This window comes from Hemicordylus capensis, chromosome 5, assembly GCF_027244095.1.
Source record: "Hemicordylus capensis ecotype Gifberg chromosome 5, rHemCap1.1.pri, whole genome shotgun sequence".
Lineage (NCBI taxonomy): Eukaryota > Metazoa > Chordata > Lepidosauria > Squamata > Cordylidae > Hemicordylus > Hemicordylus capensis.
Genome location: NC_069661.1, coordinates 64,963,745 through 64,977,002, shown reverse-complemented (window position 1 = coordinate 64,977,002; position 13,258 = coordinate 64,963,745). Strand labels below are relative to the sequence as shown.

At 42.3% G+C, this 13,258-nt stretch overlaps 1 protein-coding gene across 6 annotated transcripts in view; it reads left to right on the top strand.

Moving 5' to 3' along the window:
- Positions 1-13,258, top strand: part of FBXW7 (F-box and WD repeat domain containing 7) — a 223,751-nt gene that overhangs the window by 101,581 nt on the left and 108,912 nt on the right. Inside the window, exon 3 of one of the 6 annotated variants that reach the window (XM_053253812.1) lies at positions 10,025-10,192. The exons of 4 other annotated variants lie outside the window; for them this stretch is intronic. In XM_053253812.1, coding sequence (XP_053109787.1) covers positions 10,025-10,084 — 60 coding nt within the window. In that variant the 3' untranslated portion in view covers positions 10,085-10,192. Of the gene's footprint in view, positions 1-9,992; positions 10,193-13,258 lie in introns of those variants that run through there. One more of the 6 variants, XM_053253811.1, reaches the window with a different exon arrangement.

The following is a 13,258-nucleotide window of genomic DNA, read 5'->3' as shown; positions in this document are numbered from 1 at the left end:
AATCAGTTTGCAGAATAGGAAGTAGACCTCTTTCCTCGATTATTCCTGGATTGGGTTACCTGGCTTTTCTTTTAGACTACGGCAAAACAGTCTACTGATTCATACTGCTACTTCCTTACAATAGTTTTTATTTAAAATGTGTGGGAAAACAGTGTGTCACACTTACGCTTGTTTCTCTGAAGCTGGTTAATACTATAAAATGAAGATCCTAGGGATCAGTGTGTTCTCTCTCTCTCTCTCTCTGTCTCTGTCTCTCTCTCTCTCTCTCTCTCTCTCTCATATTTTCATCTGTGTGTGGAATGAGTTTTGTTCTGGGCGGGAGTATCAAGGCAGTGTGTGCACACATGCATTCAGAATGGGGCCTTCTTGATTCAACCTGAATATGATCTAAAATCAACTGACCGGATATCAAAAAACTTGTGAGCTTAGGCATGTGTGCACGCCTTAGAGGGAACACTGCTAGGGACTAGTTCAGACATTGATGTTCCCCCTGCTGTGAGATTGGGAGAGGTGTTGGACTCATTCCCACTTCCCTTTTACCATAGAGAAATGTGAAGGCCAAACTGGAATATTTTGCAGTGTTTGAATGTAGGATTATCCTTGACTCTGGAAGATCAAGCCAATTTATAGAATATTCACATTGCTAGTGTTCTTTATACAGGGATTTCCAAATAGATTGGGACTCAACAGTGGCTTACAGGAGCCTAGCAAGTAAGATATTAGACTAACCAACAGTGCAAAGCGAAATACAATGCAACTTGACCAAGTGTTAGATCCTATAGGCAGGGCTGTCCCTAGGAAGGTATAGGGCTGAGGGCGAAACAGCATGAGTTGGGGCCCCCTAGCATTTCAATCTAATATATATTATATGGAAAACACAAACATATACATTTGCATAACTTTCATTCCAAAATTGAATTCTCTTGCAATAAAAATAAGGAAGACACTTGGATTCCCAACATAACTGTACATTTATTGCAAGGGGCAGGTATCATTTGAATGAGGCACTCCACCCTTTTACATGGAGGCAGAAGTAATGCAATCTTTGCTCCTTCATTAAAGGATGGGGAGAAACAACTACCGTATTTTATGGACTATAAGACTCACTTTTTTCCTCGAAAAACATCCGCCAAAATTCAGGAGCGTCTTATATGTTTTAACAGTTTAATATGTTAAAACTCTGAAAAACTGGATTAAAATTAAGGTGCGTCTTATAGTCCATAGCGTCTTATAGTCCGTAAAATACGGTATGTCTTTTAAAGGGTGGCTGAAAACAACTCTGCATCAAATTGTTCAGTGGGTTAGATTCCTTCTACTTAAAAGGCTTATCTTCCAGGGCAATGATGGGCAGAAAGGCATCTACTACTACTACTACTACTACCTAGTCATATGAAGCATGTTTCTTTCCTCCAGCATCACAATACACAGTGAATGTGTAACCTGAAATTTCTACAACCATTTTAAAGGAGAAATCTAATTTTAAGCCAAAATTACAGCCTGATGGAAAGAACTACCCATCCAAATTATTTACAGAATGCCCACTGCTCCTTCATTTCAAAGGAAGAAAACAATCTGTTTATGGCATTACATTGTACTCCACTTATGTAATATCATCCAATACATAATTTGATTGCTTTCAATGCATTTAGACACACTTAAGTTAACTCAAAGTTGGATGGTGGCCACTGAGTATATAGTTATAGTTAAATAATCTATTATATATTTTGAATAAACTTCTAATGACTTAAAGGTAATGTGTGCCGTCAAGTCGATTTTGACTCCTGGACCCCACAGAGCCCTGTGGTTTTCTTTTGGTAGAATACAAGAGGGGGTTTACCATTGCCTCCTCCCATGCAGTATGAGATGATGCCTTTCAGCATCTTCCTATATAGCTGCTGCCCAATATAGGTGTTTCCCATAGTCTGGAAACATACCAGCAGGGATTCGAACTGGCAACAACTTACAGACACCAAATTTTGCATGAACCATCCTGCCACTAGAATTAGCTGGATGCAATATCCTTTACACTTAAACCAGAAGAAATCCTCAAAATAACTATCAGCTCTTAAATGTTGTTGTTCTCCACATATATTACCACTCATAATCAGATTTGTAACTCCCAATACCACATAATTCCCCAGAGAAGCAGAAGATCTTTCTCAGATTCACATTCACCATATATGGTCATTCAATTAAATGAATAACATTTAGATTGAATCCTACAAATTTCAAATTGCTCTTTTTTGTCTCTTGTTTTGCAAGCCATTTTTTTTTTTAAAAATCTATTACATACAGGAAAACCTCAGTATTCACGGGGGTTCTGTTTCTGGCTAGTGCCATGGATACTGAAACCGCGAATATGGAGTAATTGGGCAATGACAATGCGGAGGTTAGCTTTGGGGTGGGGGTGGCTCAAAACGTCCAAAAAAGCATGGTAAGGTACCCTACCGTGATCCACGGGTCCCTAGCAATCCTGCAGTGCACCCCAAGAGTCAAAAATCAACAGAAAACTGTGTTTCCCCCTTTTTCTTTTCTTTTTAAAAAATGAGCTACAAAATGGCCCTTTTCCTCAAAATGACCTCTGAGGTCATTTCTGGCCACTCCAACCCATGGATATGTAGGTTTATCCCTCTCTCCCCCACCCCGGATTTTAATTCACCACGTATACCGAGGTTGGATGTCCATTACCTGGCTTCGGATCAGTGTTTTCCCTAATTTTTTTCATCAGTGAACAGAATGAGTTTTGTTCTGAATGGCATTATCAAGTGGCGCATGTGCATTATTATGTGCCACTATAGATACAACACAAAGTTTGCAAGATAAGGATGTCATACATTCAGATTTTCATACACTTAGATAAGAATGTAATGCATTTAGATTAGCATCACAATGATTCTGATTCTGAAACAAACAGTTTAAAAGTGCAAACTGTACTTGTTGAAAAGCAATAATACTGGCTTTAAGAAGACTGGATCATTCATGGTCACAGTGCACTGACTGAGATTACTATAGTACTACAATTTGAGCACTACACCCTTGAGGGTAAATCCCTACCCAGCATACTTAATTGCATAGAATCCTAGATGGGATCTGGAGGTTTCAGGAATCCCTGCAGTGAGGCAGGATCGCCCTGTGTGAACAAAATGGCTCAGATAGTTCAGGTGATGGCTTGGGAATAGTTGGGAAGTTGCTCCATGATTTTGGTGAAAATTTTCATTATAGACAGGTGAAAGAGAGAAATGGAAAGAACGCAGATTCACTTACTCTTCTGCTATACCTGTAGCTAGCTAAATACCAGCAGTGAGAGGGATGTAAAACACAGCTTCACTGCAGCGAAATGCTTGGCTTTAGGTAACAGTAAATCTGAATTCCTCAAATGAAGACTTCGCCGATATAGGGGAACTTACTTTCATATAAAATATCCCTAAGGGTCTTTCCTGAATCTATAAGAGTAATAGCTTCTGTTGGTGACTCAAGTAAGCAAAGTGCTTGGTCCATTAAAGAAACTTACAGGGGCGATCTCCAGAAGAAACGAACTGGAATGGCACTGAAAGCTGCTTCATTTCTAGTACTTGGGGCTGCAGTTCTGTGCACAATTACTTTGGGAGTAAGCCCCCTTAAAGCTACTCTTAACCAGCCTTTAGTCTGTGATTTTGGGCAATAGTTTCCAGAGAGATAAAGAACATGGTTTGTACACACATGAGTCCCTCTGATACACTCCTTTCCTACCCCCCCTCTCTCTTTCTCTCTCTCCCTTCCCCCTCCCTCCCTCTCTCTCCCTTCCCCCTCCCTCCCTCTCTCTCCCTCCCCCCCTCTCTCTCACACACACACACACACCCCCCTCTGTCATATACTGAGTCAGACCATTGGTCTATCTAACTGAGTATTGTCTTCACAGACTGGCAGCGGATTCTTCAAGGTTGCAGGCAGGAATCTCTCTCATCCTATCTTGGAGAAGCCAGGGAGGGAACTTGAAACCTTCAGCTATTCCCAGAGCGGCTCCATCCCCTGAGGGGAATATCTTACAGTTCTCACCCTTCTAGTCCCCCTTTCATATGCAACCATGGTGGACCCTGCTTAGCTAAGGAGACAAGTCATGATTGCTACCACAAGACCAGCTCTCCTCTCCATAACACACACACTTACTCACTCCTTTCCTTCCCATCCACACACCTCCCTCCCCCCCCCACACACTCCCTCTGATACACTTCTTCCCTTCCCTTCTCATACATCGCCCTCTACAGTCTACGCATGCGCACACACAGTGTCTTGTCCCCTCTCCTCCTCAGCACTCCCTTGACCTCTCCTTCTGGCTTCTTCAAAGCTTTATACTGGCTTATTGTAGTGCACACATTCTCTCTCCCTTGTTCTCTCTCCCAGTGCTGGTGCACTGGAGCTCCCGGCAGAAGACCCTCCCCTGGCTTTCCCATTGGATAAGGAAGCCTGTAGGGAGCCAGGGATGGGGGGAGGCAGAAGGGAAGGGAAGCTGCTCACAAGGCTTCCCCTAGCTGAAAACATCAGAGCCAGCCAGCCCACCACCTCTGGCTGCTTTCTCCACTCCCTGCCATCTGTTCGTTGTACTGTCCATTCACCAGGCTCAGACTGGCCCACAGGGCAACAGGGCATATTCCTGGTGTGCCTTACCTGCCCTGCGCCCCAACTCCATTAATTACCTATTCTGCTCAAAACCCGGCGCTCTTCCCACATACGTTCCACTGTCCTCTCAGTGCCCCCAGTCCGTCCCTGCCATTCACTCCGTTCCCTGCCTATTTCCTAGTTTGGTATTTACCCTTGTGCATCCCCAGTGAACTCTTGAGGGTGGCTCAGAGTTGAGCATGGCCGTGGAGCGGGGCAGGGGGGACAGACTTTTTTTCATCTCAGCTCTCCCTCTTCAATGCTTCTAGCCAAATATTGGAGGAATGTGTTATTTAATCAGTTAATTAGAAAGTTGCCGAAGGTGGTGCGGGCTGGGTATAGAGTACACACGTGCCTGCAAACCTACGCCTCCTCTCGGACTGGCTGGCAGCCACTCTCTGGGCTCCAGTGAAGGCAGGAGGGATCTTACAGGCAGCCAGCACCGCAGGTGCTTTTCTTGCAGCTGGAGGCTCCTGGAACCCAGAGAGAGGCTGCCAGCCACTCCAGGAGGAGGCAAAGACTTTCAGTAGCCCTTTGCTGAGGTCAAAGTGGGAGAACCTGCTCTCTCGCTTGCACAAGAAAGCCGATTTCCCCTGCTCTGGCCACAGCAAGGTCTAACGTGGGGGTGGGGGGGACTGCCAGCATTTTAAGCAGCCATTGGAGTACAGTGTGAAACTGTGCGGATGTTGAGATCCTCTGCGCTGGGCAATGAAATTTTGTGAGCAGGCACGCAGCCACACGTCTTAGAAGCAACGTTGCTACAGATATGCAAATCCACTGATGCAGGATACATGAATATCGAGCTTCTCCTGTTAAATTTAATTCCTCTATCAGTGCAAACGAAGCAAAATGACTTTGCCCAATCAACAGGCCTCACTTACTAGTTGAATATATTGGACAAGAACCCAGATCTTATAGTTGCTCCTGTCTTTAAAACTGACAGTGAAACGCGAAAAAGCATTACTTTGCTTTTGTCACAAAAGCAGGAATAACATGAAGAAAAATGGGTACGATTCAGCAAAACCTGAATCTACACTACACTTTGTGCAGTGAAATTCGTTTTGTTTACCATTGTGTTTTGTTAAGAGACAAGAATACAGCTTGATCCTGTTCCCCAAATTGAAACATAATGGAGAACTGTGATTGGTTCAAAACCATGCTCGTTCCCAGTAATCTAAACCAGATGATAGCCTGAACCAGGGCAGTATGTGCATGAATTCACATTTGTAAGAATGGTTAAAGATAATTTTATATAAGAGAGCCTTTCTGGGATGAGGTGGATAGGATGCTGTACAATGATGCATTTTTATGATCTTCTACTGGGTGGTGTAGTCTGGCTTTTTAATGTGTTTTATTCCATCTGATTTTTAAAAAATTTGTTTTTGTTTTTATCATTTATGCTTTTATAATTTATGCTTGATCTTTCTAAAGTGACAATGTTCACATTTATTTTAAAGATAAACAAGTTTGTACTAAATAGCTGTTGTAGAGCAGTGGCTAAGCAGACTTAGCCGTCTTATTATCAATTAAGCCCCTGAGTTGAACTCTTTGCCTTGTCTAGGATGTTGACCTTAGACAAGCAAGTTTCAGGCTCAACCCATCTGAAATATGGAATCTTGCCTACAGGGCTGTTATAAGACTGCCACAAGATAATGCAAAATGTTATGAATGATCTAAAGATGCACTGTACTATAATTACTTAAGAATAGTGCTTCCAATCCTTGAGCACATCTCAGTGTATGACCAAGACCACCCAAGCCTTTCTTTTCCACCCTATCTTTGCCTCCACAATGGCCACCCCTGTGTTTAAACCCTTGTTTCAGGATTGCCTTCCTCTATCCCCACCCCCCACCCCCGGTCACCTTAAGTGGCGCAGCAGGGGAATCCTTGACTAACAAGCTGAAGGTTGCCAGTTTGAATCCCCAATGGTACTATATTGGGCAGCAGCGATATAGGAAATAAGTATGCTGCCTGGAAATACATTTCACTGAATTCTCTCTCTCTCTCTCTCTCTCTCTTCTCTCTCTCTCTCTCTCTCTCTCTCTCTCTCTCTCTCTCTCTATATATATATATATATATATACATACATACATACACACATACTATACAGTATATATAGTGATATACATTGAATACTATATATTTGTGCTACTTTTAATGCCTAGAACACACTAGAAACACTAATTATTAAAATGGCCCCCTTGCTATAGATGAGCAGAGGAGACTTTCAACCATGCAGTTTGAGCCTATGTATGTTTTCTCAGAATTCAGAACAAATTCAGTAAAGTTTGATTCCAGGAGGTTTTTCACACGGGGCTTTTAAAGCCCTTTAACACACATCTCCTGTGGAATGGACGTGCTGCACTCACATGTTGGCCAGATGTACCCTGAAGTCCCTGTGAGTTATTGGGGAGCAGTTCACACGCAAGAAAAATAAAATAAAAGCACCACACATGCTTCACAGTTCTCACTCAGACCTTCTGGGCTGCAAAATAACTTGAACATAAGTGCATTTATAAATGAATGACTGAATTAATAAAATATAATATTGTTTGTTCCAGAAGTATTTGTAATTTTCTGCCATGAAACAAGCCACTCATAGGACTTTTTAGATAGTTGTGTTTTTTTTTAGCCAACAAGTTTTCCAAGTTGTTTTAAATTAAATATTCAGAGACTTCTCAGTCTTCCCTCCCCTCCATATCAAAGCCCTATGGCAAGCAGATCTCTATATATCGGGGAGGGGAGGGTTAATCACAAAAAGGAGTTCATATTCTACCTGGCAAATGCTGGGCTGGGCTGGCCTGGGCAGAGGGTCTGCTGCAGAGAACTGTAGGGGCCACTCTACCTGCCTGCCTCCTTCCTTGCTTGCTTGGGACCTGCAGGCCTACTGCAGTTCAGGCTTCACGGAGGTCTACACGGAGGCCTCCCTGGAAGCCCCACCCACCCGCCGATCAAGTGAGAGGCAGGGAGAAAAGGAGCTCCTAGCAGCTTGTCCCCTGCTTCGATTGCCGGCCAGGAGGACAAGCAGGAGAGAGGGTGAACAGGGCAAGTGGCTGAGGGGCCTTGGGGCTGGGCAGGGGGCAATGGGGAGTCATGTGAGGTGTCTCTGGGGGGCCCCTCCAGGCAGTGGGGCCCCCAGACAACTGTGTCCCCTTGCCTAATGGTAGTTCCGCCCATGTGTGTATGCCTTAGGAAACACTGCTGCCCAGCTTCAGTGATCTGCCCCTGGACCTCTCCCCTTGTCCCTGGCTTCCAGCAGGCATCTTATGCACTGGACAGCTCTATACCCAAGCCCTTCTCCCCCGCTCCCCCTAGCCCTTCAATCTGTCCATTTGCCTCACTGCTGAAAATTTACTGCTTAACACCACCAACACCTGCTCCTTGCTTCAACCTGCCAAAGGTGGTGTTTTCTTTCCTTTCTCTTTTCATCAAAACAAACATCAAACAACAAATATGTATATTCTGCTTTTCAACAAAAGTTTCCAAAGCCATTTACATAGAGAAACACCAAATGAATAAACAAGATGGCTCCCTGTCCCCAAAGGGCTCACAATCTAAAAAAACACAAGATAGACACCAGCAACAGTCACTGGAGGTACTGTGCTGGGGGTGGATAGGGCCAGTTACTCTCCACTTGCTAAATAAAGAGAATCACCACGTTAAAAAGGTGCCTCTTTGCCCAGTTAAACTGTAGCAGAGATCACATGTAGCAGTTACGAGACTGGAGGCGACACATGTGTGCTGCTTGTGTCACCTGCTGCTTGCTCACATGCTGTGCCAGCGTGCTCTCTGCTACGGCTTGGGTGGGGAACATCAAACCCAGCGATCCGGGCTCACCACAGCCACTGGTGCTGCAGTGGCGGAGATGGCGCTTTTCCCTGGCCAGCTGCAGAGGCAGCACTTGTGCAGGTAGCCAGGATCCAGGAAAACAACAATCCTACAGCTTATTCTGTGTTTCAGTGTGGTGGGGTAGGGAACACCCAGAAGAGCTGCTGCACCTACAGTCCGAGGGGGCAGTGCAGTGAGAAGCAGCAGGGGGCCTGTCCAAGTATGGGGCTCAGAGCAGTCATCCTCCCTAAGGATGGGCCTGCAGATAGGATTTGCTTAAGCCAATAGTGCTACTGCTGCTGTGGTTATTTATATACTGCTTTTCAACAAAGTGCACAAAACAGTTGACAGAAAAACAAATGAGAGTTCACTGTCCAAAAGGGCTCGCAATCAAAAAAGGAATATAAGATGGACACCAGCAACCGGTGTTCTCTCCTAAGGTGTGTGCATGTGTATGCGCTCACACATTTTTTGATATCTGCTCAGTTAATTTTAGATCCCACTCAGGTTGAATCGGGAAGTCCCCCTTCTGAATGCACATGTGCACACACTGCCTTGATACTGCCATCCAGAAGAAAACTTATTCTGCACACAGATGAAAAAAATTAGAGAGAACATTGCCAGCAACAACCACTGGAGGGTTGCTGTGTTGGGGTTGGATAGGAACAATGGCTCTCCCTCTGCTAAATATAAGAGAATCACCACTTTAAAAGGTGCCTCTTTGCTCATTTAGCAGGGGATACCACTCAGTGGCTCTCTTCAGCCAAGTCTTTGTAAACTTAATTATGATGTATTATGATGTAACTATATCCATTTTATATACAAATCTTTCTCACATTTGTTGGGCCCAATAGAGCACATAAGAACAAACAAGACTGGCAAGGAATTTCATCCTGGCGCAGCCCTACCTGCTTTTTTCTACTGTTCGTGCATTCTTTACTTTGCATATTTTGAGTTATTATTAATAACCTCACACTCTTTTCAGTATGCTATTGCCAGCTGAACAGGATTATGCAGCTTAAACTGCCACTACCATGTGAATGCCATGTAACAATTGGTTGCTTTTCATTAGCTAGGTTATATATTTTGCAAATATTTTTAAATACATAAAACATGTTTTCAGATACCAAAAATGGCTACTGTAAAGTGAGTAAACTTGCCATGGTGCTGGTGGTGTTTAAACAAGTTTTTATAAACTTGTTTAAACAAGTGCATAATACAGTTCTTTTTATTTGTGGCCATTAAAATCCACTGATGTTAACATGCATGTGACAGCAAGCTAGCACAAGATCTTTCTCCCCACCACATCCCCTGCCAACGGTTTGGGTTTTCTTTTCTCTTATGAAGGTCTTCTGCAGGGGCTTTTTATAGTTAGTTCAGGTAGGGGGTGAAATTTGGTAATATTATGTGGTATTCTAGTTTATGTAACTTACTATTGAGAACTGTTATTAACATTTTATATACTACCTTTAACCAAAGTCCTCAAAGCTGTTTACATAGAATGATAAAATAGGTTTGTTTTCACACAGATAAAATGTGAACAGTCTATTTCATTGTATAGAAACCTGGACTTGGATTCAAATTGCAGCTGAGCCATAAATTGACCAAGGGAAAGTCATAATCCTCGAAGTCTCTGCTATCAGTTTCTTAAGTGAATATCATAAGATGATTGAGAGAACAAACTAAAGCCATTGTAAAGCACCTTGTTGATGAATCATCATGTAAATATATAAATGTAACTTCATTTCCTAGCATGTAGCAAATAATTAAAAATATTATTTGTTCCCCTGCTTTATAGTATCTATTATTCTAATACTTATTTAAAAGGTGTACAGTACTAGAGCACAAAAACGCAATCAGCAACTAAATTCTTGAAGAGCAGCTGCATGTTTCTTTAACAGCTGGTACTATCCTGAGACGACCAAAGAGTTGAACTTAATCATCAGATAAATCATGCTATAGCCGATAAAGATTGGGTTGACATTTTTAGAATGTTTGCAGAATGCAAGATGATGCAGCTGGGTTTGTATTACATATCTGAAATACTTCCTGAAATATTTAATGTAAGAGTGAAGACAAATGCTCTTGAAATGCTAATTTAAAAACAGGTAGGGGAAGTGAGCCAGAAGTCAGGAGAGCTGTGGGATTGTAGGGAAACAAAAAAAGTGCATGCCTTTTTAGTATACATAATATATTTACCAAGTTTTCTATTAATGATCTCTGCTTTCCTTGAAGTACACCATTATACATGTATGGATATCAGTGTGTGGAAGGTTTAGACTGTGTTGCAACTTTTCCCCTTCCCTTGCCACCCATGTACTGCTGTACCAGGTATATTGTAGCAGCAGCACCTCCCCTTTGAGGCTATCATGGGAAGGAATCATTAGGAAGGGGATTGAAAATAAAACTGCTAATATCATAATGCTCCTATACAAATCTGTGGTGCAGCCACATTTGGAATACTGTCTACAGTTCCGGTCACCTACCTCAGAAAGTACATTATAGAACTGGAAGAAGTACAAAGAGGGCCACCAAGATGATCAGGGGCCTAGAGCACCTTCCCTATAAGGCAAGGCTATAACACCTGGGGCTTTTTAGTTTAGAAAAAAGACTGAAGGGAGATATGATAGAGGCTTATAAAATGATGCATGGTGTGGAGAGAGTGAAATAGAGAGAAACTATTGATGATGATGATGATGATGATGATAAATAATATTAAAGATATTTATAACCTGCCCCTCCAGTACCCTAGTGCTTGGGGCGACTCACAACATTAATAAAATAGATGCAATGCAAAATAAGAGTAAAGTTAAACAAGTTAAGACCAGGCTAAAGCCACACAGTTTCAAATTAAATTGTTAATAAAATGCTAAAAACTGAGAAATATAAAAACTGAAGAACCCACCAGATACTTTCCTCCTTCTCGCATAATACAATAGCCAGGGGTCGGGTCATCCTATGAAACTGATTGCTGAGAAATTTAGGACCGAAAAAAGGAAGTACTTTTTCACACAATGCATAATTAACCTATGGAATTCTCTGCCACAAGATATGGTGACAGCCAACAGCCTGGATGGCTTTAAGAAGAGCTCAGATACATTAATGGAGGACAGTCTATCAATGGCTACTAGTCTGGTGGCTACAGGCCACCTCAAGCCTCAGAGGCAAGATGCCTCTGAACACCAAGTGCAGTGGAGCCACAGCAGGAGAGAGAACATGCCCTCGCCTCTTGCCTGTGGGCTTCCCAGAGGCATCTGGAGGACGACTGAAAAGTAAAGGTAAAGTAAAAGAGGCACATTCATGTTTGTATGATAAACCTCTACATGATAAATCTCACAGCTGTGTTAAATTAAGTAAAATGTGGTGCAGCTTGTGAGCATGTGGCTTCTAAAGCTCTTCTGTGATAAAATGCCACATCTTATCTTAAAAAGTAACTTGCTTAACCTTTTTTATTTTGAAGATAAGTTTGAATCTGAGATGGCAGATGTTTGTTGCTATCTATGGTTGTGAAAATTGTTCACCCCTAAATTTGTATCTTAGCAGATGTGATAAGTGGCATAGCAGGGAAATGCTTGACTAACAAGCAGAAGGTTGCTGGTTTGAATCCCTGCTGGTACTATATTGGGCAGCAGCGATACAGGAAGATGCTGAAAGGCATCATCTCATACTGCGCGGGAGAAAGCAATGGTAAACCCCTCCTGTATTCTACCAAAAGAAAACCACAGGGCTCTGTGGGCTCCAGGAATTAGAATTGACTTGACAGCACACTTTGTGAAAATTGTTCACCCCTAAATTTTGTGTCTTAGCAGATGTGATATATTTACTTTGGGAAATGTCTGTAATAAATAAATAAGAAATTAATGTAAACACTATCAAACATTTTAGTGCTCACAAATCCATTTGAAAGCAGATAATCACCAGTTGATAGTATCTAAGATCTGATAGTATCTAAGATCTTTTGGCCCTTGTCTGATTGCAGGTAATGTGTTCTGCTAGTACTACTTTCTACTATAAAGAAACATTTAGCACACTGCCAGTAAAAAATCAATTTTCTTCATCACTGAAGTTGAAGTTTCAACAGCAAGCAACAATTCCTTCAGAGATAATTCACTAACTGTTCTTCTGTCTTTGTGCTCCCCCCCCCCCCTTTTATACACTCCTAGATAAATTGTGATAAATCTGTTTAGTGTAAAGGTGGCCATATAGAGCAACATATGATGAAAAGAGAGCTTTTCTTCTGTGCCCTTTTTGCACCCTTGCTATGCAGGTCTATCCTGTTGGCAAACATAAACCAGGCTGACTGGAATGAAAAATCTAATTGTTGAGAGGAGGCTCCTTCCATGCCTGTAAAGTCAGGTATGGATGCTTGTATCTCATTTGTGAAACACTGGAAAACAGACCATTAAACTTCTTTCCTGAAAACAGTCATCTTTTCATTTACTCTTTTTCCTAAAGCCTTTATCCATGACTTCTTGTCCTCTCAAATCCTATGGCTGTTAGTGTTTTTACATCGTTCTTTCCTTACCAAATACCTATTGCTTGTGTTTGTTTCTGTGCTGATGGAAAACACATCATTGGCTGCAGCTTAGCTAGAAAGGTTTTGACTAACTTGTACTGTAACAATCTCCCTCATGTTCCAAGTAAATATTGTTTTCCAGGCTTAACAAATCCCAGGTGTTAGAGAGTCATGGGTCTCTAGAAATTCAACTGTGCTGCCTAGATGAGGCTGTTCAGATGTACAAGTACTTAATAAAATCTGTGTGTCCCAGGCAACCCTATTTCTGTTCTAAAGGGA